Genomic DNA, 26,856 nt, shown 5'->3' on the forward strand with positions numbered 1-26,856 from the left:
CACTGAACAACCAGAATTACCCGGCAAACGGGAACTAGAAACTTACCTGCAAATATATCCGATCCGGTGAAGTAACTGGAACTAGAACCTACCTGCAAACTGGAGCTAGAACTCACCTGCAAGTAATCAGAACCAGTGAAGCAACTGGAACTAGAACTCATCACTGGCTGAAGAAACACAGTTAGTGGCAGAACAGAGACTTAACCAGGACCTATGGAAGTTCCAAAGGTCTGAGATACAGCGCCCCTGCCTAGTTCAGGATGGAGAGCTCGCCCAATCTATCTTAAAGGTGAGCCATACTCCTACACTTCCATCACAGTACACACACGGGGAGGAGGGAGAAAGGGGGATTGGGGCCCATATTCGGGCAAACTAAGCAGCTCACATCTCTCTAAACAGATACCTGTAGTACCACTCCACTACTCCTGGGAAAGGGTCCGGAAGACTTCATCGCTCCCGCAGAGACCCAGGTGAGTGTGAACCTTGAGAGTCTGAATTGTTCTGACTGTTGTGGAAAGAAACCTGGGGAAGGGAGTCACCCCCTGGAACTATGAGCATTATCCATTTGGAACCTTTTTGTTGGAGTTAACCTTTTCCTTTGAACTAACATTTGTGCACTGTCAAGGCCAGAGACAATACCCTTAGCACCTTATAGTTACTTTTAGAGTTTGACGGCTAGGATAGGATTTCGGACACAGGACATTTAGCTTTGGACATCTTGACACGTGACAGACCTTTAGTTGTGGTTGAGTAGGGATAGTGAGGCATTTTCCAACCCTTTTATTATTTCAATAACAGCTTGTAGCAATTACTGAGTCCTATGTGTCTGTATCTCATTCCTAGTTCCTTACAGAAGAATAAAAGTCTTTGCCAACCATCATGCCACTTTTGTGTCAGTCTCCTTCTTCTGCACCCTTGCACTGTACTGCACAATGCTGGCCCGCGTGTTTCGCTTTCTCCTAGGAAACTACAGTTACCAGAAGAACGAGCGAGCGAGCAGGCCAGCTGTGAAAGAAACCACAAGAAAGGTCCAGACTATGGAAAGACACATGCACTGACCAGGCAGTCCCCATGCGACCCGGACTCAACATTTTCACCCAACACTACACCGCGGAGTGCTCCGTCTTACTTCGCAACATGTTCACCCACAAGGAAAATGCATTTACCTGATACAGGACTACGGATCAGTACTTCTGCCAGTCCGGCATGCTGCACATGAAGGAAAACCCTCACATGAACAGAGACATTGAGACTGATTTTTACGGCAGCAAAAAATCTTTGCTTAGAGTCAGCTGACCTGCATACAAGAAAGGGGTGGGACTTGAGACCCCTTTTATGCATCTGTAATTCCTCCCCAGGGAAACGGGCAGTCAGAGTTTGGCCTGGAGAACCAGCAGAGGAATATAGCCAATGGAGGGGGGAGGATAAAAGGAGGGACAGAAAATGGGAAGATGAAGATTATTTGTGGGGGGGTCAAGGGAGGGGATGTGCGACCAAGAGACCAGGCAGAGAAAGGATAGTGGAGAGGAGTTGCTGAAGGAGAGTGCAAGGTGAGGTATTGGTTGGTGAAAGAAAGTGGTACTTGGTTCTGAGGGTACGACGTCCTTTCATCGCCAGGCATTTCTACGCCTCCAATTTAATTGTGTACAAAATAATGAGAAAATTCATAATTTTATTTTTGGGGGGGGGTGGGAAAGGGCAGTTAAGGGGCTGGGGGGTCAGGGACTAGTTAAAAATAGGTGGGGGGAGCGAAGGCTTAGGGGAGTAACCTCCCCCAAAAATTTAGATTAACTTTTTCGTTATTTCATACACGTTTAAATTGCAGGCGTAGAAATGCTTGGCGATTAAATGACATAGAACCATTCTGAGTGTGGGTGAATGGGGTTAGAGAGAGACTGATCAAGTAGGCAGCAAATTATAAGGTTCTAGGAGGAACTGTCAGAAGGTTTGGGTGGGGGAGTAGTGTGGAGAGGGGAGTAGTAGTGTGAATAGGGGAGAGTAGTAGCAGTGTAGAGGCGGAAGAGAGTATTTGAGAGTAAGATGGGAGGATGAAGCTAGGTAACAAAGAGAGGAACATCAGAGGTATAGAGAATGACGTGTTGGGAAGAGAGAGTGGGTGGGGGAAAGTAAGAAAAGACTGACAGAGAGACATAGGGAGAGCAACATCATTACGTTACATCACATTGGGGGACCTCCTAGATTGTTCCCAGAGGATGTTCTAGATCGATAAGGCTTTTGCCTTTAGACCATCATCTCCATTAAGACAGCTCTTTAGATAGTAGGGGTTACTGATCCCTAGTGACAAGCCTAGGGTTGAGGGATGCCTTGACTAGGGAGGGAACAGCCTGCACTAGTTTAGCGAGAGGGGGACGGCCCTTAGTAAGCCCCTTTGCTATGCTAACAATAAAAACACTAAACTGTCTGAGAGTTGGTGTGTTCTTGAGTCCATCGTTCACAGAGCAAACAAACACAGAGCCACGCTCTCGGGCTTTGGATTAAGCCTGGCTGAAAGGACAAATAAATTCCCAAACCCTTAAGCTAGCACAAATTACAGGGTGCTACCACAAAAAGACCCTTACGTTGTGTACCACCTGGTAGGTCAAGATAGTGTTTGTGTTCATATTTGTTTGTTTTGTGAGAAAATGTATGGGCCGACTGATCTCAAACTTTGGCATCCTGAAACAGATTAAAGGTATCAAATTGAGCTTAGACTGAGGATGAGTGATTACATAGAATGCAGAGAGCAATATATATGTTGCCTAAGGAAACATGACACTATCAGAGCCTGACTGTATGTGCTGCCAGTGTGAGAGGTTGGAGTGAGTGTACTGTGGTTAGAGCTGCAGTGGTTGGCAGGCAGCACAGGGATGCCACTGGAAGGAACGAGCAGTGGTTGTCATGGAGACAGTGGGGGCTAAGGATATTAAAATGCATATCAGACAGTGCTAACTGTTAAACATGTCGGGCAAAAGGGAGGGAGACGAGATTAGCTGATCCAGATAATGTTATACTCCTACGTCCCGTCCCCTTTCCGCCATACTTATGGGACATTCCTCCGCCCTGTGGGATGGGACCGAGCACTTTGTAAAAAGCATCACATTTTTCCAAAATGTGTCCTTCCACTATTTTTACGTGGGGTACTGCACGCGGCCGTTACCCCACCCTCCTTAGCTCCGCCCAGCGCATCGCCCATCAGTCCTTTTCTCTGCTCGTTCGGGACTGGACGCACTTGCATCTTCGGAAGATTTTTTTACTTCCAGTTTTCCTCCTCCCTTGCTCTGGCTTAGCGGTCGCGTGGTAGTCTGTCTATGCCTTTTCAACTAGACTTTCCTAATTGTTCTACTTGTCAGCGACGCTTCGCTTGGGCGGATCCCCATTCTCTTTGTTTAGAGTGTTTGGGTCCGGACCACTGGTGGGACTCGTGCTTTTACTGCGACTCCCTTTCGGTCCGGGCACTTCAACGTTGTTTGGAGCGCTGGGAGGAGGTGTTTCGCTGTACTTCCCCTGCGCACTTTCAAACTTTCATCGACGAGAAGAAGAAACGCCCGGTGAGTTCTTTACTTTTTAGAGCACCCCGGCCGGGGGACTCCTTCCCGGGGTCTTCCCGGTCCTGGAGGAGCGCCAAAAGCTCTGTTACCGGGGCTTGCCCTGAGGTGCCTTCTAGGCCTAAAAAGTGTACCAGAGTTTTCTCCAAGGGTCTCCGTAAGGGGCCTATTGACACCAGATTACAATCCGAGGCCCCTCCTGTGGGGGCTATTTGTAAGCCCAGTTCTACTGAAGTGTCGGGTACCAGAGCTTGCTTCGAGGTCTCCTTGATTGGAGCTTCCTGTAAAAACACTGGGGTACCCCCTGACGCCTCAGCTGAGGCTGTTGATACCGAACGAAAGTTCGAGGCCTGTCGTGAAGAGGCTTTTACCGGACTCTGGTCCGAGGTCCCTCGTTTGGAGGCTAAGGTGACCAACATTTCTGAGAGGCCTGTTAAGGTCTTGTCGTTGAGGTGTGTTCCTAATCGTTTCTGCTCTTGCAGTGATTCCAGATCTGTTGAGGGGGCACAGAGTTAGGTCTTGGACCGTAATCCCTCCGTTACCAGCAGTGCCAAGGTCATTCCTTCCTTCGAAGACTATTTTGGCTGATAGCATGTCACAAAAACATCCTAGGCCGCGGTACCGGTTCTGCTGAGGTTCCTTTTGTTAATGCTAAGATGAAGACCTGTGGGGACCCCTGCCTCACTTCCACACGTACCGCAGTTCTCCTCAGGTTCCGCAAAATGGCGGCCGTTCCCGCCAAGACCACGGCGGCCATTTTGGATACCTCCCTTACAACTACGCCATCGGCTCCAGGTGTGGGGAGTGGTTTTTCAGGTGAACATTGTTTTCCTTGTGCACATCCGTTTCGTCCAGTTTATGACCGGAACGCTCGCATGCCTCTACCGCACAATGTCTCGCTCCCTGCGGCATCGGCGCCATTGATTTATGTGGACACTAGTGGGGAAGGGCCCTCTTGGCAAACCTCTCCCTTGCGTCCCTGGAATTACTCAGCTCATGAGAGGCCTCCTCCAGTCGTGCCTAAATCGTCGGCGGAGGACGCCTTTTTTTCGGCAAGTTTCAAAAACGTATGCATTCCGTCCCCATGAAGGAGCACTTTCGAGGCTTATTCAGGGAGATATGCCCGCCTGCACCGACGGTCCCGGTTGCGGCTCCTGTGGTTCCGCCGACGCCGCCTTTACCAGCCGGTCCTCCCCCGACTCTTCCATCCCTGCCTCCGTTGTCCCCAGTGGACAAGTCTATTGTGGTGCCTGATGCGACTCGGCCTGATCCGGACCTGTCGGATGACGCACAGGGCGATCAGGACAACGAAGACCAGCCCCGCTCTGTCAGAGCCTTTCATGACCGGGTGCTGGACATGATGTGTCTGTTGGATGTTCCAGTTCCCGAGGCACCCGCTCCATAGGGGGGCATACTTTCGGGGGCATTTATCTTGTCTCCTTCGGAGCATACAGGCTTGTTCTTGCAGAAGGACGTTTGGCCGAGGTCCGTAAAGTCTGGGAAAAACCACACTCTGGACTGTTTGTCAACAAGAAAATTGATGCGTGCTACAGGCTCCATTCTTCGGAAGAGGTGGCTTTAGCGACGTGTCCACCACCCTCCTCCACGGTAGTGGCTGCGGCCACTTTGCAATCCAGACCTGCTGCATCCTCTTCTGCGACGGCTACACAGGTTCTGGCCAAAGAGGACAAGCTTCTTGACTCCCTAGGGAGAAAGATTTTCGCTAATTTAGCTCTGCAGCTGCGCCAGGCCAATGCAGGACTGGTGTTAGCGGGGCGAATATAAAAATGTGGAAAGGTCTGTCCGAGTTTGAGGACTTTATTCCCACTGAAAAGCTAGACAACTTCAAAGCGGGATTGTCTGATGCCAGGGTCCTGGCGCAGGATTTGCTGGAGGCAGCGGCGCATCATGTCGATACCTCGGCAAGGGTCCTTATGCTTGGCATGGATACTTCTCATCAGGCTTGGCTGCACGCCACCAAGTTCTCTAAGGAGGTGCAGGATAAGGTTTTGGACCTGCCCTTTGATGGGAAGGAGCTCTTTCATTCCACAACAGACGTGGAGCTGACCAAAACAAAGGACAGTACTCAGACCGCCAAGTCCTTGTCTGTCCTGGTAAAACCACCTTTCAGGACGCAGAGATCGTTGTCGCAGCCTCAGCTTTCATCTGGTTTCAGGGGTTTTCTAGACCAAAGATCCTGCAGGGTTGATACCCCTTCGGGAAATACCCGTTGAATGCAGCAACAGAGTCGGTTTTTCTCCCGCTCCTCAGCCTCCTCCTCAGGTTCAGGTGGCGCTGCCACTGAAAAACCAGCTAAATGAGGTTTTTCTGCACTTGCACGAGACCCCGGTGGGAGGACGCATTGCGTCTCATTGGGAGGCGTGGCAGACCATCACCGAGGACCGGTGGGTCTTTTCAGTCGCTCGGGCGGGCTTCCACTTACACCTTCTCCCTACCCCACCCATCAATCCTCCCTTCCAGCAGTCAGGGACGCCCTCCCTCAGAGCCGAAATTCAGAAATGACTGGATCTCAGAGCGGTGGAACCCGTTACCCTAGGGGAACGAGGGGAGGGCTTCTATTCCCAGCTGTTTACAGTGCCCAAACCCAACCAGGCGGGCCTGCGCACCATCCTAGACCTTTCCCAGTTCAATCTCTCTCTACCCCAAGAGAAATTCCAGATGATCACACCTGGTCAAATTAAGTCCTCTTATCAGAAGGGCGATTGCGTGGTGGACCTTCAGGATGCGTATATGCATATTCTGATCTGGAATCCATACCGAAGATACCTACGTTTTTCCTTAGGGGAGGAGGACTTCCACTTCCGAGTGCTCCCCTTTGGTCTCAGCTCGGCACCGCGTGTCTTTACGAAGATGATGTTGGTTATCGCAGCTTATCTTCGGCTTCAGGGTATCCATGTGTATCCGTATTTGGACAATTGGCTGCTGCGCAGTCTTTGCCCGCTGAAAGCCTTGAGCAGTCTTCAGTCTCTCTTCCAGCTCCCACTCTACCTTGGGCTGTCGGTGAACTGGCGTAAATCTTCCATGATGGTCTCTCAGGACCTGACTTTCTTGGAACACTATCGACTGCAGAGTATACCTGACCGGGGACAGCATGGCCGATCTGTTGGCCACGTGTCAGATGTTTGTGCAGTCGGAGAGTATGTTGGTCTGGTGGTTCCAGAGGCTTCATGGCCTCATGTGTATTGGCTCTTCGTCTTGCTCGGCTCAAGATGAGGCGGACACAGATGGCTCTTCGGAGTTCTTGGCGTCAGGCTGTGGATCCTGACTCCAAGTTAATATCGATTCCGTCTTTCATGAGAGCGGACCTTATGTGGTGGTCGTCTCTCAGCAATCTATCAGTGGGCGCGGCTTTTCAAGACCCCGCTGCGATGGTGACAATCACCATGGACTCTTCCCTTCTGGTGTGGGGTACGACGTTGGACCTTCTTCAAGTCTCCGACCTCTGGTCGCCCCAGGACGGACAAGCTCCTTCATATAAATTATCTGGAGCTTCTGGCGATTTTCCTGGCGCTCAAGGCGTTCAGGCCAGTCATTGTCAACAAAGTGGTCCGTGTCCGCACAGACAATGTGGTATCCGTTTTTTACATCAACAAGCAGGGGGGTACCAAGTCCCCTCCTCTTGTGGATTTTGCCATTCAGATTTGGGAATGGCCGGTTTAGCATGGCGTCTGGCTGGTGCCAGTGCACATCCCGGGCCAGCTGAATGTTACGGCAGATGTCCTCAGCCGACTAACAATGGTCAGCTACGAGTGGGAATTGAAAGCGGAGGTCCTCTTAAAGATATTCCTGTTTTGGGGCACTCCGGAAGTGGACGTCTTCGCAACGTCGGCGAACAAGAAACTTCCTCTGTATGCCTCCAGAAATGGGCTGGGAGCCTCCTCTCTGGTGGATGCTCTTGAGATTCCGTGGCACAGCATGAGGGCCTATGCTTTTCCGCCTCTGCCTCTGATTCATTGGACGATTTGCAACCTGAGGAACACAGTGAACTGTTCTTTTCTGCTCATAGCTCTGTGGTGGCCGGCCAGGTTCTGGTTCTCAGAGCTTCGACATCTGTCGGTGTGTGCACCAATAAGAATTCCGTTGGTCCCCGACCTGCTTCACCAGAGAGATTGGCTGCTGTGGCACCCCTCCCCACAATCGTTCAGTTTGGCGGCATGGTGCCTGAGTTCAGATCTTTAGAGCATCTCAACCTGTCTGCTGATAACATGCGCATTATTCAGGCAACCAGGAAGCCCTTGACAAGGTCTCAGTACAGAAGCAAGTGGCTTTGGTTCTGCCACTGGTGCTTAGCCAAACAACTGAACCCCAGGGGTGCTACGATCGACACAGTCCTGTCCTTTGTCTCTCATCTAGCAGAGTCGGGCATTCATGTCCGGTCATGCAGGACTTATCTTTCGGGTGTGGCTGCCTACCTTTCCACGGACCAGTGCTCTTTTTCACTATCACATCCAGTGGTTAAGAGGCACTTTGTGTATTAATGCGTCTTTATCCTCCTGTTCGCAAACCGCATCCGACGTGGGATCTGAACGTGGTCCTTACGGCCTTGTGCCATAAGCCTTTCGAACCAATGGCTACGGTAGATCTTAAGCACCTTTCATGGAAGGTGTCTTTCTTGGTCGCAGTTACTTCGGCAAGGCGTGTGAGTTAGCGCCAGGCTTTGTCGTTGGAGCATCCCTTCTTGGTTTTCCACAAGGATAAGGTTGTCCTGAGGACAAATCCTTCTTTCCTACCAAAGGTGGTGTCTGATTTCCATCTAAATCGGTCAATTTCCCTGCCTGTCTTCTTTCCAAATCCGGCTTCGGAAGCTGAGAGGGTTTTGCATTGCCTGGATGTTAGAAGGGCTCTTAAGTTCTATCTGGACAGAACATCTGAATTTAGGAGTTCTTCTCAGCTATTGGTGACTTTTGGTAACCCGCAGGGTAAGCAGGCCTCCAAAGTGACTATCTCCAGATGGATTGCTGCCTGTATTGCGGAGTCTTGTACTGTTCAGGGTCTCCAGCCTCCTAAAGGGATTCATGCACATCTGGTACGGGGCAAGGCAGCTGCTGTTGCCTTTCAAAAGTATGTCCCCTAGGAGACCATCGCGAAAGCGGCTCCTTGGGCCTCCCCATCGGATTTTTGTACACATTACTGTTTGGACATGAGCTCCAGATCTGATGCTAGTTTGGCCAGACTGTGCTTAAGAACCTCTTTTAGTAGGGGGTTTCCATCCACCCGTAGTTCCTGTGAGGAGTGCTTGGGAATCTCCCATAAGTATGGAGGAAAGGGGACGGGACGTAGGAGTATAATAAGGTTACTCACCGTAGTGACCACCTTACTCCTAGTCCCCTTTCCTCCATACGCCCGCCCGCCGTCCCCTCTAATAAGGTTCCTCTGTTATTACTTAAAGGTCTCTGGCCTGGCGATAGAAAAGGACTGATGGCGATGCGCTGGGCGGAGCTAAGGAGGGCGGAGTTACAGCCACGTGCAGTACCGCGCGTAAAAAGAGAGGAAGGACACATTTTTGAAAAATGTGAGGCTTTCTCCAGCATGGGGTCTGGCATGGATTCACATGCTCATGAACATTCCCCGTCGTCAGGCCGGGAATCCTCGGTATAGAAAAGAATCAGTATCAGTTTTGTTTCTGATCTGTCTTTCTTAGTAGTAACCAATCACTGGTCTCTGGGTCATACTGCCCACTTCCTAAGCCCCGCCTCTGGCAGCCATCTGCAGATTTTTATCGCACGTTCAAGTGTTGGGAGTCCTCGTGCTGTAGCTCTCGAGCTTTTGCTCCGTTTTCACGCTTTTTTCAGGAGATTTTTCTCATTTTTCGGTTAAATAGAGCCTCAAGCTCCACCGTTTCTACATCCGATCAACGGGGATCCGTTTTGGAGTTTTCTACGCCCCTCAAGGGTGAAGATTTCGTCGAGTTACGCTTTTGGAGGATTCCAGAAGTTCCGAGGCCTACCCCGGACATGGCCTAGGAGAAAGGAAGCTCGACGCCCGGGAAGCTGTTCAGGACCTGTCCTGGATGCCAGCTTCAGAATGTTTTCAAGGAGGACGAGCATTCGTTATGCCTCTACTGTCTCCATGAGGACAAGACGCACACGGAGAAGGACTGCGCGTTTTGTGGGAACATGTCGGAGCGGACCAGGAAGGATCGCCACCTCCGTCTCGCCAACTGGCTGGAAGGGAAGAGCCCGTCAGGCGAGAAGAAGAAAAAGAAGTCCGAGCGGTCTTCTAACTCCTGTGAGGGCGCCCCGGCGACGGGGGCCCAACAAAAGGCTAAGCACCGCGAGTCCGCGGGCACCGGGAGCGCCGAACGGTTGGGCTCCTTGGCTGCCAGGCAGGGCGCATCCTCCCTGGCGCCATCAACCACGAGCCAACGCTCTGGCTCGGGTAAGAGGAAGTCCGAGAACCCGGCGAAGCTTCTGGAAAGGCCCTGGTCGATCTTCAAGATTCCGGCAGATGGGGAGCGAGGCTCGGACCCTCCCCCCAAGGGGAAGGCCCCAGGCGTCCAGAAGGTGACGATGGCCTTAATTCACCCTGCTAAGACCTCAATTGAGGATGTTGCCGCGGCCCTGGCTCAGCCTGTGGAGGCTAAACCAGTGGAGGCGCCTTCAGGACCCAGAGTCTCCCTGCCACCGCGGAGGGAGTCGTCTTTCAGGCCCATTGAGAAGACCCCCACGAAGTCCTCGTTGGAAATGGTGGGGGAGGGGCTGGTGGCCATAGTGGATACGGACACGACCTCTGAAGAAGAGCTCATCGAAGTCGTGGAAGAGGCCCAGCCCATCGGGAGGGATCCCGACAAGGGCGACGACGAGAGCGACGGGGTCGCCGACAAGGCTCCTCAAGAGCCCTTGCGCCCGTCGTTTCCGGTGCCGCAGGACACTTCGGCGGCCATTTTGTCAACGATTCAGTCCTTATGTTCGGAGATAAGGACAAGGTTGCCCCTCCCCCCGACGGAGGTACCTGAGCCAGACCCGACGGGGGAACCGGAGCCAGGACCTTCGGAGAGTCCACCGCATAAGAGGAGGACGTCGCATACTACGCCACCTCTCCCACCTCTGCGGCCTCCTCTGCCTTCCACCCGGTCTACTACCCACGGGGATGATACAGGCACGGACACGGCTACGACAGGTACAGATGACGACGGAGGCGACGACGGGACGTGTCCCCCTTCGCCCCCTGCTCGGGCGTCCCCGCCCGACTAGATTGGATCCTATCATGCCATGATCATCAGGGCATCCGAGCTCTTCCAGCTCTGCCCAGAAGAGAAGAAGAAGGAAGGGTTCCTTTACCAACGGCGCAAGGCTAAAAGGAAGACGGTCCTCGCCGTACTGCTTCTTGATAACATCTGGGATGAGGGGCTCGCCCTCCTCAAGAACCCTGCCACGGCGCCGGCAAAGATGGACCGGTACGAGAAGAAGTACCGGGTCCCTGACGCTGCCCCCTTGTGCCTTCAGGCGCAACCTACCCCGGATTCGGTCGTCTCGGCGGCGGCAAAGAAGAAAGCTGGGGGGGCATCGGCCTCGACATCAACTTCCTCGCCGGAAGGCGAGGGCAGGAAGTTGGACACAATGGGACGGCGGATCATCTCATCCGCAGCGACGACCATCAAGGCGGCCAACGCCCTGGCTATCGTAGCCCGCTACGACAGGGAGTTGTGGTTCAAAATCGCCCCTCTGTTGGACTTCCTTCTGGACGCCAAAAGGGCTGAGGCTCTTGAAATCCTACAGGAGGGTGAGATTGCTTCGGACCACCCCATCACAGTGGCAACGGACATCGCGGACAACGGTTTCCGTCAGTTGGGCAACAGCGTTTGCTTGAGACGACGAGGATGGCTCAAGGCCACGGATTTCCGCCAGGACATACAAACCAAGGTTTTGGACATGCCCTTCGACGGGAACAACCTGTTTGGGAAGTCGGTTGATGAGTCCCTTCAGGCCATCAAGACAGACACAGAGACTGCCCGGGCACTGAGAGTGCTCCAACAATGACGGCCGTCCTTTCGGAGCTCCGGAGGCAGACAAGGTGCCTCCAAGGGATCCGGCAGTGGCTCCTCCACGTACCGCCAAGCGGCAAGATCTTCGTCCCAGGAAGCCTACAGGGGACGCGGCAAGTCAGGTGGTGCCCGTCGTCATCAACAGGGAGGTCAAGGAGGCAAGGCGGCCTCCAAACAAGATTGAACCGACCGTGGGGTCGGGCCCCCGCCGAAGCACCCCGGTGGAAGGCCGGCTGGCGAGGTTCATCAGCGTGTGGGAGTCAATCTCCACCGACCGTTGGGTGCTGGACGCCCTGGCCCAAGTGCACGCCCTCGAGTTTCAGAAGAAGTGCCCTCGCGTTCCACCATTGGCCAGGAAGGAAAATCACGTCCCTCAACTACTGTTGGAAGTAAGGGCGATGCTCAAGAGGGGTGCCATCGAGCTCGTCCCAAAGAAGCTTCGGGGCTCTGGAGTTTACTCAAGGTACTTCCTCGTAAAAAAGAAGACGGGAGGATGGCGCCCCATCCTGGACCTACGACAACTGAACAAGTACATGAAGGCACAGAAGTTCTGTATGGTCACCCTCCAGCACGTGCTGGGACAGCTGGAGGAGGGCGCTTTCCTGTCGTCGTTGGACTTGAGGATGCGTACTTCCACATCGCCATTCTAAAAAGACACCGAAAGTTCCTCAGGTTCGTGGTCCAAGGGCGGCACTACCAGTTCAAGGCCCTCCTGTTTGGATTGAAGTCGGCACCCAGGGTGTTCACCAAGTGCCTCGCACCGATGGCGGCGTGGCTGCGCCTACAGGGGATCCACGTCTACCCCAACCTGGACGACTGGCTCATCCGGGCAAGGACAAGGGAGCTCGCTGTGGAGCACACTGCGAAGACCGTCCAGCTGCTCACGGACCTGGGATTCTCCATCAACTTTCCAAAATCCCACCTGGTTCCGTCGCAAGTCGCCCTGTTTCTGGGAGCCAAGCTCGACACAGTGGCGCGGCTGGCCTCGCCGTCAGAGGAAAGGACCAGGACCATTCTGAGCAAGGTGCAGCGTCTGCTGGCCACGGACATGGCCAGGGTAAGATCTATCAAATCCCTCCTCGGGATGATGTCCTCCTGCATTTATCTGGTGCGCCTTTGCAGGCTTCGGATGCGCCCCTTACAAGAGTTCCTCGACGCCCGCTGGGTCCAGTCGACGGGCAGCTTCGAGGACAGGATCCCTCTCAACGAGACGTTCCGTCAGGCGATCCGGTGGTGGGGTTCCTGCTCCCATCTGTCGGCGGGCACGGACTTTCAGACCCCAGCTCACCAGGTGACGGTGACGACGGACGCCTCCCTGGAAGATTGGGGAGCGCACTCCGGAGATCTTCACGCGAGAGGCCTTTGGCTCCCGGAGAAGTCTCTCCACATCAACATCTTGGAGCTCCGTGCAGTGTTCTGGTCCCTGAGGTCTTTTCTTCCATCCCTCAAGGGCAAGGTGGTGAGGATCTTCACCGACAACACCACCACGATGTTCTACATCCGGAAGCAGGGCGGAACCAGGTCCCCGGCCCTATCCAAGGAAGCCCAGGATCTGTGGCATTGGGCCGTCGCCCAAGGGATGTTTCTGGTGCCTCTTCATCTGGCAGGAATAAAAAACATGATCGCCGACTCACTCAGCAGGGAGCTGCGCTCGTGCCACGAGTGGGAACTACGCCAGGATCAAGTGGATCGACTCTTCCGACGATGGGGTGAACCCCAAATCGATCTCTTCGCGACAGCGACGAATTCCAAGTGCCGGAGGTTCGCCAGCAGATTCCCCAGCCGAGGAGCATGGGCGATGCTTTCTCGTTCCCCTGGGACGGCCTATTTCTTTATGCGTTCCCTCCGCTGCCGTTGCTGCTCCAGCTCATCAACCAGCTCAAGAGGTACCGGTGCAGGATGATCCTCGTCGCACCGCCGTGGCCGAGATAGATCTGGTTCCCGGACCTTCTGGACTTGTCAACGTCCCCACCAGTCAAGCTGCCGACGGTCGCAGACCTTCTCTCCAGAGAAGGAGGCGCCATTCTTCACCACAACCCGGAGTCGCTGAACTTGGAGGCCTGGCTCCTGCAGCACTACAGTTTGGAGAGTACGACATCCCGGCCGACTGCAGAGAGGTTCTTGCAAAGGCCAGGGCGTCCTCAGAACTCAAGTGCTACGGACATAAATGGAAGAGGTTCTCTGTCTGGTGCCGTTCACAGAAGTATAACCCTCTGCGGATTACGGCCCCTCCAGCACTGCCGTATCTACTGTCGCTGGCCAAAGCTGGACTGGCTCACGCCTCCATCAAAATACATCTGGCTGCAATCTCCCGATATACCAGGACTACGGGACGAGCGTCCTTGTGGTCTCATCGCCTGGTGAAAGAGTTCATGAAGGGACTATTCCGATCATTTCCGCCGGTGAAGGCTCCTGCCCCGGCGTGGGAGCTTAATGTGGTGCTGACCAGGCTCATGGGGGCCCCATTCAAGACTATGCATTCGGCGCCTTTGAAGTTTCTGTCATGGAAGACAGCTTTCCTCGTGGCCATCACCTCCACACGACGAGTGGGAGAGATCCAGGCCCTATCTTGCAAGCCTCCATACTTGACTTTTCATGACACGAGGGTGGTGCTGAGGATGCACCCCTCCTTTATGCCCAAGGTGCCGTCGGACTTCCACCTCAACGAGCCCTTGGTGTTGCCAGTTTTCTTCCCGTCGCCTTCGTCGCCGGCCGAAAGGACTTTGCACTCGCTGGATGTAGCTAGAACGCTGAAGTTCTATGTGGACAGCACGAAGAGTTTTCGGAAGACGACACAGCTGTTTGTGAACTTTGGGACTGTGAATCAAGGGAAGGCTCTCTCGAAGACTTCCATTTCCAGATGGCTCTCTGGCTGCATCATGCACTGTCACCGGTTGGCAAACCGACCGCTGCCCGGCCGTCCGAGAGCCCATTCGACCAGAGCGATCGCTGCTACCACGGCGTTCCTGTCTGGTGTGCCCCTGCTGGACATCTGCAGGGCTGCGACGTGGAGGTCGACGCACACCTTCACAAGATTCTACTGCGTCGATCGGGACTCCAGGGAGGAGTCCAGGGTCGGCCAAGCAGTGCTGCGCAACCTGTTCGCCTAAGGTGAGCCTGGTGAGGAGGTAAGAGATGCTTAATGTTGAGTTGTTGTATTGTGTAATGTTGAGCCTGTTGCCACCTCCCCTGGTTGTGCATGTGTGTACTGCTATGTATTCTCTTATTTATGAGCATGTGAATCCATGCTAGACCCCATGCTGGAGAAGGAACAAGTTACTTACCTGTAACTGTTGTTCTCCAGCATGGGTCTGGCATGGATTCACATGCGAACCCTCCCGCCTACCCCTCTGTGGCTCTTCACTTGGTCATACTGCCACTTTACGTGCTACCAAATCTGAGGATGGCTGCCAGAGGCGGGGCTTAGGGAGAGGGCAGTCATTGGCTGGGGGCAGTATGACCCAGAGACCAGTGATTGGTTACTACTAAGAAAGACAGATCAGAAATGAAACTGATACTGATTTTTTTTCTATACCGAGGATTCCCGGCCTGACAACGGGGAATATTCATGAGCATGTGAATCCATGCCAGACCCATGCTGGAGAACAACAGTTACAGGTAAGTAACTTGTTCCTTTTACAAAGTGCTGCGGTCCCGGGAACTCTGTCGGCATGTCGGTTTCTTGTCTCCTCTGCATGGCTCACTTCACGTTCTCTGCTCCACCTGCAGCTTCTCTCCCTCCCAATCATCTCTTCTTCACAGTACTTTGTATGTTGTCAACGGATAGCCTACAAATGTAGAGGGGGTAGGATGAATTGTCATCAGTACAGGGAAAATAGCATGTCTTGCCCTTTAACATCCCCCAGCCCCAGGAGATCCTCCCTCGCTTGTCCACCCCCAAGGTCAGGATCCAAAACCGATGGGCCTTCCCTGGCCACCTGAACAGAGGATCCCCAGGGAATAGGTGTGAGAACAGGGTGCACATGTGACAGTCCCCTGCTTGGCCTTATTGGTGGATGGTGGCACTTACAAGGGGGTCTGGTGCTGCCACCAGACTGGTGATGCTGAGCGGTGTTGGAATCTTGTCTACCCCCATCATGCCATGCACAGGAGGCAGGGGTCATCCCATTGCCAGTTTAGACGCGCCTGTCCCTTTTAATGGATCCAACTATGGAGGGCAGTCCCATGGGACAGGAAACATGCCTGGCTCTCCTGTTGTGGCTTCAGAAATCATGCCCAAAACCAAAGAGCAGGACCCAAACTAAGACCGAAAACTCAAGCAGTTAACCAGTCACATCTCAAGGTCTCCATGCCTGTACACCTAAGTCTCGTCACGCTACGGGAGTCCTCCCTGAGTGCCAGCCAGGGTGTGGCAAACAGAGAGGGGACCATCCATGAGGAGGGACTAGCCAACCATAAGTCCCACATCAATTATGCAAGTCATTTCCACGGATGAGATGAATCAACCATTATTCTTACCAATTGCATGGGGGAGACCCCAGAGTTCCCTTAGGCCAGAGAGTGGCTGGAAGGCAGAGTCAAGGCCCTGGAAAAGAAAAGCCTGTGGTAGATGGCTGCGGGAGATTGGCAAAGAATCTCATTTGGTGGTGATGGTAGCAGATGCGGCTGCAGCAGAAGGCCAGAGAAAAAAATGAGTAGGCTGGCAAGCGAAGGACCTATGGGGCTGGGGTAAGGCAAAGATAGGAGGTTGGAGGAAAGACTTGTGTTATTGGTGAGTAAAAGGTCTAGGGTGCGAGAGAACCAGGAGGCTGGGGAGAGAAAGACCCGGCTGGGGGAAGAGGGGTTTGGGGAAGGGAGAGTTGGGAGGGTAGTGGAAGCGACGGCAGTGGGAGAGGGAGAGAGGGAGGACAAAAAAACGACCCCAGTGATGAGGCAAGAAGTGAACCAGGGAAATGGGAACAGAGACTCGGTCTGTGGGGAGAGAGAGCATGAGAAAGAGAATGAGAAACAGCGGGGCTGGAGGCAGGGAGAGAAGCGATCCAGGGAAATTAGATGGGGGAGAGAGATCTGGGGAAAAAGGGCGATAAGAGAGGGGGCTTGAGAGAGAAAGGGGCCATGGGGGTGGAGAGAGACAGACAGACAGCCAGCCAGACAGAGACACAGGTGGTGGTGGAAGCCCCGGGGCGATAGCGTGCGGTCGGCCCAGTTGAAAATGGCGGCAGCTCAAGAAGAAGTCCACTCGTCCCGGAGCCATGTGGGGTGAGTGGTGAAGACCGAAGAAACTGTGAAGGCGCGGTGGCTTGTGCTGGGCCGCCGGGGGGACTATGCAGTACCCGCTCTCCCTGGGGCAAGCTGGGGAGAGCGGGGAAAAGACTTACCTGGGGCCCAGCCTATATCACGTCTGGTGCGGCCGGAGCTCAGCGCGGGCTGCCGGTGACGGGGGAAGACCCTGCCCAAGTGGACAGGACCTGGGCGGGGCCCAACTCTCCCTTCCCTGCCGGATTCCAGCTACACAGTGCCACGGAGGAAACAAATGAAGGGCCCTGAGTGCTCATGGATAGACAGTATCACCGCCACAGAGGAAATAAGGGCTTGTGGAGCCCATGGATAGAGACAACAGGGCTCTCAAAGCCCTATATGGACTAAAGAGCTCTTAAAGGGTATGCAGTGATTTTAACGGAAAAAAAAAATACGAATTAAAGGATACAGAAAAAAATGTGAAATATATATGGTAAAGGGTTAAAAGCTGTGGTGGGGTTCGGGGTGGGTTTGGAAGCGTGGAGAAAAGAGGGGTCGCGGGGGACAGCCCCCATTAAAAAAAATCAACGTTTTTTTTCTTCGTTAAAATGTTATTTATTTTTTCATTTGTTCATATCTCATGTAATCCTCTTGAAGCCCTGGGACTATATTGTGACAAAGGAGTGCACTGCTACAGAGGAAGCCTTTACCCCTGCACTGCCAGGTAGGAAAGCAGGGCGGCTAAAGCCCTTTCAAATAGGAACACCACAGCCATCTGGGGAAATTGGGGTTTTCAAAGCCCTATGGAAGTCCCCACCAAGTATACCCGTGGCAGCCACCTGCAGCAGAGCGGTTGTTTTAATTTGTGGTGGGCAGTGCATCACAGCAAGCAGGCCACAGCTGGGAAAAGGTACTGTTATTGAATATGTTTCATTTAATTACTTTTACGTATTGATAAGTAGGGACTGTATTAATAGGGGCAGTCTGCAGATGCCCAGCTCGTTTAACTGATGGTGATCAAATTGGTATGTGAGGTAAGTGGGAGGTTGGGATGTTCAGGAAGCGATGCTCGGAGGGAGAGATGGGAAACCTGCTAACGGTTAATATGCAGAGCGGTGTATGCACTAGGTATCCCTTACCTATATTATGGCATTATTAAACACGTAATGGGAATGTGGAGTGGAGAATGGGTGGATTTTTAGGTATTGGAGATGTTTAACAGTTGAATCCTTTTTTATATAAATGCTTGTCGGGGCACCAAATCTACCCTCAGTGAACTGAGCCTTGTTGAAAACCAGGAACTCAATATTGTGGCCCATCTCGTGAATTAACATCCTTTTTATTTGCAGGTTGCTTAGTGCCTCACCAGAACAGCTGGTCTGGGTTGGGATGGTGGTGTGGGTGGGTATCTTTAATACTGTGCCTGCCCTGGCCAGAAGAAAAAAAAACAGGGGCTACATAAATATAGAGGTACCTAAGGAGAAGGTGGTGAACAGTGAGGAGACCAGTAAAGAGAAGATACCAAAAAGAAGAGATAACGCAGAGAATCACCAGGAGTAGGAGAAGCAAAGGAAGACCATGGTAAGAATAGGAGAGCAGGAGGGAAAGAAACTGAGCGAAGACACAAGGGGAAGCTTGATATGGGTTGAGGACCAAGCATGAAGCAAAGCCTCAAGGAGTTGTAGAAGAAGTGCAAGGAAAAAGCTAGAGTACAGGAAGCAAAAAGAGATGGTCTCTCAAGTACAAGCTTGTGGCAGGACTTGGAAGAGGAGAGCAAGTTAGGGTTGGGAGGCTGTACATCCCTGACCGACCCTAAGTTAGGGAGAGGTCTGCAGAGGACCCTGTAAACACGCTAAGGTGGTTTTCATGTCTTCGTTGGGTCTGGGCTTCAATTGAAGTCCAACTATAGTATGTCACCCACTACTGAGTCATTCATCAAACTCCAGTGCATACTTTAATCTCGGAAGGACTCTCTCTCCCGATAACCTAACTGCAGAATAGCATTGCCAAGGAGGCTGCAAGCCCCAGAGATTTTGGTTATAAACTGGAACGGCAAGATCATGAGAGAAATATTTCTTGAAATTTGTTAGGCTTGATTTGGGGCACTGAGCAGCTATTCCCAAATTTGTTTTCGTTTGTTAAAGCCTTCGAGAAGATGGAAGACCTGGCACTAACCAGCACTGAAAGAACATTTGGTTGGGACTTTTCTTGACAATTGCCAAGCAACACTGATGTATTTTTTGGACATGAGCACAATTGGGTTACTTTAATGCACATTCTTGGCCTGGAGGGAATTGCTTTCATTTGTCCTTATTAAAAACCATCTAATAAAGAACTGATGAAAAGCATATTCCACTGGTAATGTAATGTAAGATGGCATTTGCATAACACCTTTTGCCATTGGTATGGCCTCAAATCACTGTAGGTGTACGCCCTTGGAGGGCTGAGGTATGAGAGGTTGGTCAGAGGAATTTACAATGTGTGTGTTCATTGTAGTTAGTACTCAGATAGGTAGGGGTGGTTAAGTCCCTGCTAGCGAACCATGTAGAGCTGGCCTGTGGTTGGCTGCTGTGAAGGCTGTCTGGAGAGTATGCAATTCAAGTAGACTGATTATGTCCAGCTAGACTGCATTTTTATCATAGGACTTGGCTGCATTCTAGTGGCAGAGGTGTTGTGCGATGTCTCATGTGGCGTATGATTGCAGTTGTGTGCATGTGGGTGGCTCTGCCTGCGGCTATTTTCCATTGACATGGAGTGAGTACCCAGAATTCCTGGACGGTATCTTGTTTTGTGTACTTGACGCAGGTCCTGTCTTGCAGACTGCTGGAGTCCTTTCTCTGAGATGCGCAGTACATTATTTAAGAGACTTATTGATGCCCCCACCTAGCTGACCAGGGATTCAAATAACCCGAGGGGTGAGGTGAGTGTGTCAGGATGCAGGGGGGAAAAGCCAGGTCTTGACGACCTTCCAGAAGGCAAGGTGCTCCTCTATGCAGCGGATGTTCGCAGGGATTACATTTCAGATAGTGGATGCTTGGACAGAAAAGGAGGATCCCCCTATTCTGGTCCATTTGAAGGGGAGGATAACCAGGATGGGTTTGGTGTCTGATCTCTGGTTTCTGATGGGTTTTTAAGGGGTGAGCTTGTGTTGTAAGTAGCACGGTGGGTGATGCACATGGCTTTGAAAGTGGACCGTCGCCGACACAGAGCCAGTGGAGCACACAGAGGGCGGGTGTGATGTGCTCTGTGGAGTCGAGGGCTAGGTGGAGTATAGCTGCTGTGGACACATTGGAGTTTTCTGAGTTGAGATGCACAGCACCCAGGAAGAGGGCGTTAGTGAGGACGATAGTCGGTATTGGTGTGACTTTGTGGGGGTGTCGGATAATACAGAGGTGTAGATAGCATGATTTAGAAAGTGTTGATGTGGTATGGAAGTATCAGACCTGCATCCTGCATCCATGATACATCCCAAGTTCTTTACTGAATGGGAAATAGCGGGAAGAGGTCCCTACAGAGGACAGAGAGGGTTCCCACAGTTCATGATTTTGGTTTTTTCAGGGTCGAGGAGGGTAGTTGGCTGTCATCCAGCGGTCCATGTGTGTGAGGCATGAGGCGAGTTCAGGGGCAGGGGGTGGGAGAGGTCTTGGGGATCTTGAAGATGATCTAGGTGTCATCTGTGTAGTTGTAGCATGTGAGTGAATGAGAGCAGGCAGCGGCTTCAGGTAGAGGTTAAAGAGCAGGGGGATACGGATGCGCTATGTTTGATCCCTGTACTCCTTGTAGTATGTCTTGTCTCGGGAGGATAGCTCAGGGGCAACGTGCTTGCCTTAGAAGCAAGACGACACAGAGCAATACAGGTTCGATCCCTGGGTCTGCGCTTGGAAACCTCTGGGTATTAAGCGTGTTATAAATAACCAATCATATAAATGCTGGATCTCCATTACAACATTTGAAAGTTGGCTTCCTAGCTCGCCACATCTTTTAATATGACCACTCAAATGTATTGTTTTTCCATTGACATACTGTGCAGGATGCTATAAAAACTTATTCCAGCACAATCCACAAAACCTTATAAAATCATTGGTGTTATCCTTTCTTTTTAGGGTGTACAATTATGAACCTCTAACTCCACTGAAAAATGTTCGAGCCAATTGCTATGGGAAATATGTTTCCCTTCGTGGAACGGTCGTGCGAGTGAGTAATATCAAACCTCTGTGCACCAAATTGGCCTTTGTATGCAACATGTGTGGTAAGGAGCAGAGCCATTGTCTTCCAGATGGGAAATTTACCCTTCCAACAAAGGTAACCTTCATTGCTTCTATATTCTTTCCTTGTGTTAATCTTGTGTTTTAAAGGTGGTTTTGGCCTTCAAAAATAGTGATGACAAAAACGCCAGATTCCTGTCTTTCTATTTCTTGATTACAAAATAAGTCTTCATCTTTTCCCCTCGGTTTCTTGTGAGATATAAGATGTGTTCTTATTTTCTTCACATAAACATTAAAATTCTAAAGGTTTTTTAAAACTTTTTTTATTGGCATTTTTTTAAATAACATACAATAACAGTTCTCCAGACTCCTGACCCCACTCTCCTCCCCTTGTCCACTCACACCCTGTTTTTTCTCTTTTTTATTTAAATCTCTATTTGCATTTATCAAACATAATGCAGTGCACACCTCAAGAAAACAGTTGCATGCAGACAAAGACAGATCAACCACCCCTACCAGGTCGTGTTTCATGTGCTAGTCACTTTTGCCCTGCATCCCTTCTCCTCCCGCCCTTTTTCCCACAAACATGTTATTTAGCTGCCCCTCTAACCATTGGAATTCTAAAGGTTATATTCTTTTACTAGGAATTTTGACTTTTAGAACTATTGCTTTGTCTTAAAATACTGATATGTACGCTTAATATAATTATCACGATTACAAGATATAATTGTTTGGAAGGAAAAAGTCACATGAAGCAAAAAAGTGGAATGATTTAAAGTTCTCACTCGAACAACATGATTGCAAAACATTCTGGTAGTTAGTAAACAAAGGTTTTAATGGAGGAAGCTTACATTCTAGAATCTTCATGGTATGAACATTTTTCGAGCCTCTATCATGCAAATGGAGAGCATTTCATGATGTTAGTTGACTTCGAAAACTCCCTAGAGAAACTGTATATCAATTGCAAGAGGTCAACAATGCGATATATGCCCAACAATCAGGGAAAGCCTACGCCCAGACGGTATATTGATAGACTTCTTTAAGAGCAAAGTCTTAGTCTGAGCTCCTTGTTTAACAAGAGTCTTCAAAGCTATAATTCAAGTTAACAAAATCCCACCCTCCTGGAAAAAGCAAATCTTGTCCCTCTATACAAAAAGGATGGAAGGCAAAATCCCAACAACTACTGCCCAATTTCTCTTCTGGACACGGCGGAAACATATTTGTCATTAAATCACCAAGAAGATGAGGCCATGTCTAATATCTTGAATTGCCAGGCTAATGGTTAAATATGTTCTACTTAAAATTATCAATTTGTACTTTGTTTTATTGACTTAGACCGTGTTTGATTGAGCACCAAGATCAGATATGTGGGCGAAATTGCGGGAACAAAATATCCCATCTGCTTTAATGAGGGCAGTTATGCATCTGTACATGGACAATACGGCAAATGTTCACTATGTAGAGGTTGTGAAAAACGTTATAATTCCCGATTTAGAGAGGAGTTAGGCTGGGATGTGTCTTGGAACCATTCCTGTTTAACCTCTTCATCAATTATATTGCAGTGGAAAATCTCCAAGCGGGCCACAGATGCCCCATGCCTGTATGGGGGATCTTGCTTTTTGGGGATGACCCGACCTTGGTATCTACAACGAGAATGAGTCTCTGGAAGGAGATAACGTCCTTCCCTAATATGTGCAATTCAAAAGGCCTTGAAATAAACCATACCAAAAGTAAAACTATGGTATGTTGTGGGAGCAAAAGGAAGGTTGAACCTGAAATTACAAATCAATGGCTTTTTGTTGAAGAGGTTTCATTTTATGATTACTTGGGGATTAGGTTTAATAAGGGGGAAACCTGGTGGGATCAAATTGCTAAATCAAACTCCATTTTAACATTAAATGCTGGAGCAGCAATTAAATATGCTCGTGAACATGGGGACTGGTTGCTCAAACCAGCACTGGCCATCTTTAAAGCAAAAACCAGACATGCCTGCATTTATGTCTCTGAAATCTGGGGTTATACTGGTTGCGATTGTTTATCAAGGAGAAAACACAAATTCAATGGATTGCTTTTCTCCTGCAGATTCCGCATCTGATAGATATCGTAATCCAGCGCTCTGCTGCTTGGAAACTTTTTCGACAGGTGGGCATAGTGGACCTCGATTCGGCCATGGATCCGGCTTGCCCGGTGCTAGATTGTTGCCTCTGGAAGTGAAGTCAGGTGTCGTATATATTCCACATCTCTACCCCACTTACCTCGTTTCCTTTTTTCCATACGCTTGCACACTGCTTCGGGGTATGACATTGAATCTTCCACTCTGCGTTTTTGACTAAAATCGTCAATTTATTTTCATAATTCCTTGACTACGATGTCCTCTCACTGGGTTTCAGGCTTCAAGAGATGCACCAACTGCCATTCCAAAATGTCAGTGGCCGAGCCGCATGACATTTGTCTGTGGTATCACGACATGGAGGGGTGTGCGTCATGCTCCAAAATGCTGCCAAAATCTATCCTCTAGTGGGGCGCAATACTTGTTTTGGGCTGACCGTCCCTGAAATCTCTGGCGCCGTGGCTCGTCCGGTCCCCGAGGCCGAGACTGAAGGATCCACCCCCGAGAAGGAGAGAGAAATTTATTGATGAAAAACCAAAAAGCAGTCACACTCGAGGAGTCACTCTTCCTTGTCCTCATCGTGTAAAAAGAAGAGACGCCATTGTCATCGCCACGAGTACAGCTAGTTGTCGGAAAAAGGTAAGCCCCCATGAAGAGTGGGACAGTTTTAAAAAATAAATGCTCGAGATGTTTAAAAATCAGGCTGCTGCAGGTGCGGGTGTCCCCCTCAAGAGCAAATCTCGGCAGCGAAAGCGGCGCTCGGTTCCCCCAACCCCACTCATGCCAAACCATCGACACCATCAACGTCGGAGAGAACTTCAGGCCCAATGTCAAAAAAGGAGCATAAACCATTGACGGCTGGTTCATCTATTGAGCGTCGACAGTCTGGCGTCCCCGACATCACATCATGATTGAAGCCTCGATTGACACTGGCAGCCGTTCCACCGGCGTCGAAGAAAAGCCCTCGGTGCCGACTATCGGTGACAGATCGTTCTGCTCTCCAGGTCTGGATTCTTCGGATCCATGACATTGATTTTCGGCATCGAGCAGGATGTTGACCGGGGGACAGTGATCCCGTGTATGCAGGGTCGGGGCTGTCGATTTTTTTCGATGATCAAGTTGCCTTGTTGGCTTTAGCCCAAGGGTTACACGACGCCAGCAGCCTGAACATGTCTCCAAACGTTGAATTTCTGCAAGGTCAGCCTTACACCCATGCTAAATTTAGAACCTTGGTGGAAAGAGTAGTGGACCACTTAGGTTTGAAGTCCTCTTCAGCCCCTGTTCAGGGCTACGAATTGACAGACATTTTGGATGAAGGTCCTGTGAATGAAAATAGCATGCCATTTAACCCAGCAATTGCAGACCCCCCTAGCCTTCTTGTGGCAACATCCCTCTAACTTTACGGGGAAGTACAGGCCGGCAAGAGGAGATCTATCTTTCCTGGGTTCTCACCCTTCTCCAGAAGGACTCGTTATGCAAGCAGCCACAATCACCACCAGACCTGCGGCATCCACTTCTAATCCGCCTTCGGACAGGGAGGGTTAAAAGTTGGACGCAATGGCCAAGAAGATCTTTACTTCTGGCAGCATGACCTGTGGATTTGCAAAGTACTCCTTTAGTTTATGGAAAGCCATGGAGCAAGCAACACAGTAAATACCAGAGAATGAAATGCGGGATGGCTTTACATGGTTGGTGGAAGATGGGAAGGAGGTAGCCAAGCAGTCGTTACATACGGGCCTGGACATGGCCCACTGCATTGGCCGTTCCGTGGGGTTGGCAGAAGTACTATGAAGGCAAGCCTATCTACAAACCTCTGGTTTCTCCCCAAACGTCCAGAAAAGGCTACTGGACATGCCTTTCCAGGGAGAGTTTCTTTTTGGACAGAAGGCTGAGGACTTGCTGCCAAAGTTCAAAGAGTCTAAACTAGCCACAAAATCGTTGGACCTAGCTGCGCAGCCGGCCAAATCTGCCTTCAGCTTTGCCTCTAGGGGCAGAGGCTACAGGCGCTATGTGCCTTATGGCAGGAAGGTGCAGCTCCTACAAGCCAGGCAGGGGCAGAGGGGTTTCTCACGTCCCGGAAGGGGCTTCTAGAGGCCAGCAAACAGTGGTGGGGGCGTCACAGCCCTCTCAGCTGCTTTAAATCCCCCTCCCACGACTTGCCGGTTGGTGAATGGTTGGCGGAAAATTGGCCCCAGTGGCAGATTACCTCCAACGCCCGGGCCCTGCAGCTCGTTCAGTGTGGTTATTGTCTGCCCTTCTTAAGGAAACCACCCGACAGATCCCCACTGCCTCCAATCCAACTGGGACTGGAGCTCCACGAAGAGCTGCGAGCCCTGTTGTCAAAGGGTGCAGTGGAAGAGGTACTTCCTGATCACAGAGGGTCGGGTTGTTATACCCGGTATTTTGTGGTGCCCAAGAAAGGAGAAGGTCTCCGTCCCACTCTGGACCTCAGAGCCTTGTACAAGTTTGAGAAAAGATCAATTCAGGATGGTGACATTGAGAGAAATTCTCCACGCTCTCGAACTTCAAGACTGGCTGGTGTCAATAAATCTGCAGGATGCTTATTTCCATGTGCCGATACATCGAAAGCACTGGAAATTCCTACGGTTTCTCATAGGGGACAAACACCATCGGTTCAAAGTGTTTCCCTTTGGGTTGACCTCCGCTCGAAGGGTTTTCACCAAGCTCATGGCGGTAGTCGCAGCTCACCCCAGGAGATCCGGGGTCCATGTATTCCTGTACCTGGGCGACTGGCTGATGACACGGAGCAACACAGGTTCGATCACCGGGTCTGCGCTTACTAACCCCTGGATATTAAGCACGTTATAAATAACCTATCATATCAAGTCGGTGGGCAGGTCTTGTCTCATCTAGAGGACACCTGTCTTCTACTGCACAGGCTGGGCTTCTCCCTGAACTTGAAGTCCCATGTGACGCCAGTACAGAGACTCCAGTTCATCGGAGCAGTCCTAGACACCCAGTTGGGGAAGGCCTTCCCTCGTGAGGAGAGAGTCCGCAACATAGCACAGATGGTACACTTGTTGTAGAATCATGCCACCTTACCAGCAGCTTCCTTAATCCGCCTCTTAGGTCTCATGGCCTTCTGTATTTTTCAGGTGCCAGAGGCCAGGCATTGCGTGAGATCCCTTCAGTGGCTCTTATGAGGTCAGTGGTCACAGTACCTCGGAGCCCTCACGGATCCTCTCAAGATGTCCAGCGAAGTGGTCCACAACCTCAACTGGTGGACCTACCGTGGCAATCTTTTGGCGGCGGAACCCTTCTGGCCTCCTTGGCCTCAGTCCCGGGTGGTCACGAATGCACCTTTGAAGGGTTGGGGCACTCACTGCGAAGATTTGCAGGTGAATGGCCTTTGATCAGCAACAGAAGCCAGGTGGCACATCAACAGGCTGGAATTGCGAGCCATCAGTCTAGCCCTGAGGGCTTTCACCATGTCTCTCAAGGGAAATCATTTCCTGATTCTGACGGACATCACAGTGGCCATGCACTACCTGAACAAACAATGTGGTGTGCACTCTCTTCCCCTCTGCAAAGAGGCAATGCAGCTGTGGTTCTGGTTGCTAGAGAACCGGATCTCGGTCTCGCCAGTTCATCTGGCGGTGTCAGAACAGTTTGGTGGATGCTCTGAGCAGGCAGAGCACGGGTTTGCTCGAGTTGGAAGTGTGCCGTGGAAGTCCTGGAAGAGGTCTTCTCTCTCTGGGTACCCCAGCCGTGGATTTGTGTGCCTCAGAGTCCAACAGGAAGTGCAGCCATTTTTGCTTGAGGGAATTCCCA

At 51.2% G+C, this 26,856-nt stretch overlaps 1 protein-coding gene across 1 annotated transcript in view; it reads left to right on the forward strand.

The window, feature by feature from the left end:
- MCM8 (minichromosome maintenance 8 homologous recombination repair factor) overlaps positions 1-26,856 on the forward strand; it is a 1,532,371-nt gene that overhangs the window by 622,752 nt on the left and 882,763 nt on the right. Inside the window, exon 7 of the mRNA XM_069608271.1 lies at positions 20,853-21,051. Within this exon, the coding sequence (XP_069464372.1) occupies positions 20,853-21,051 (199 nt within the window). The remainder of the gene's footprint in view (positions 1-20,852; positions 21,052-26,856) is intronic.

Source organism: Ambystoma mexicanum, chromosome 4q (assembly GCF_040938575.1).
Source record: "Ambystoma mexicanum isolate Mex_15411 chromosome 4q, UKY_AmexF1_1, whole genome shotgun sequence".
Lineage (NCBI taxonomy): Eukaryota > Metazoa > Chordata > Amphibia > Caudata > Ambystomatidae > Ambystoma > Ambystoma mexicanum.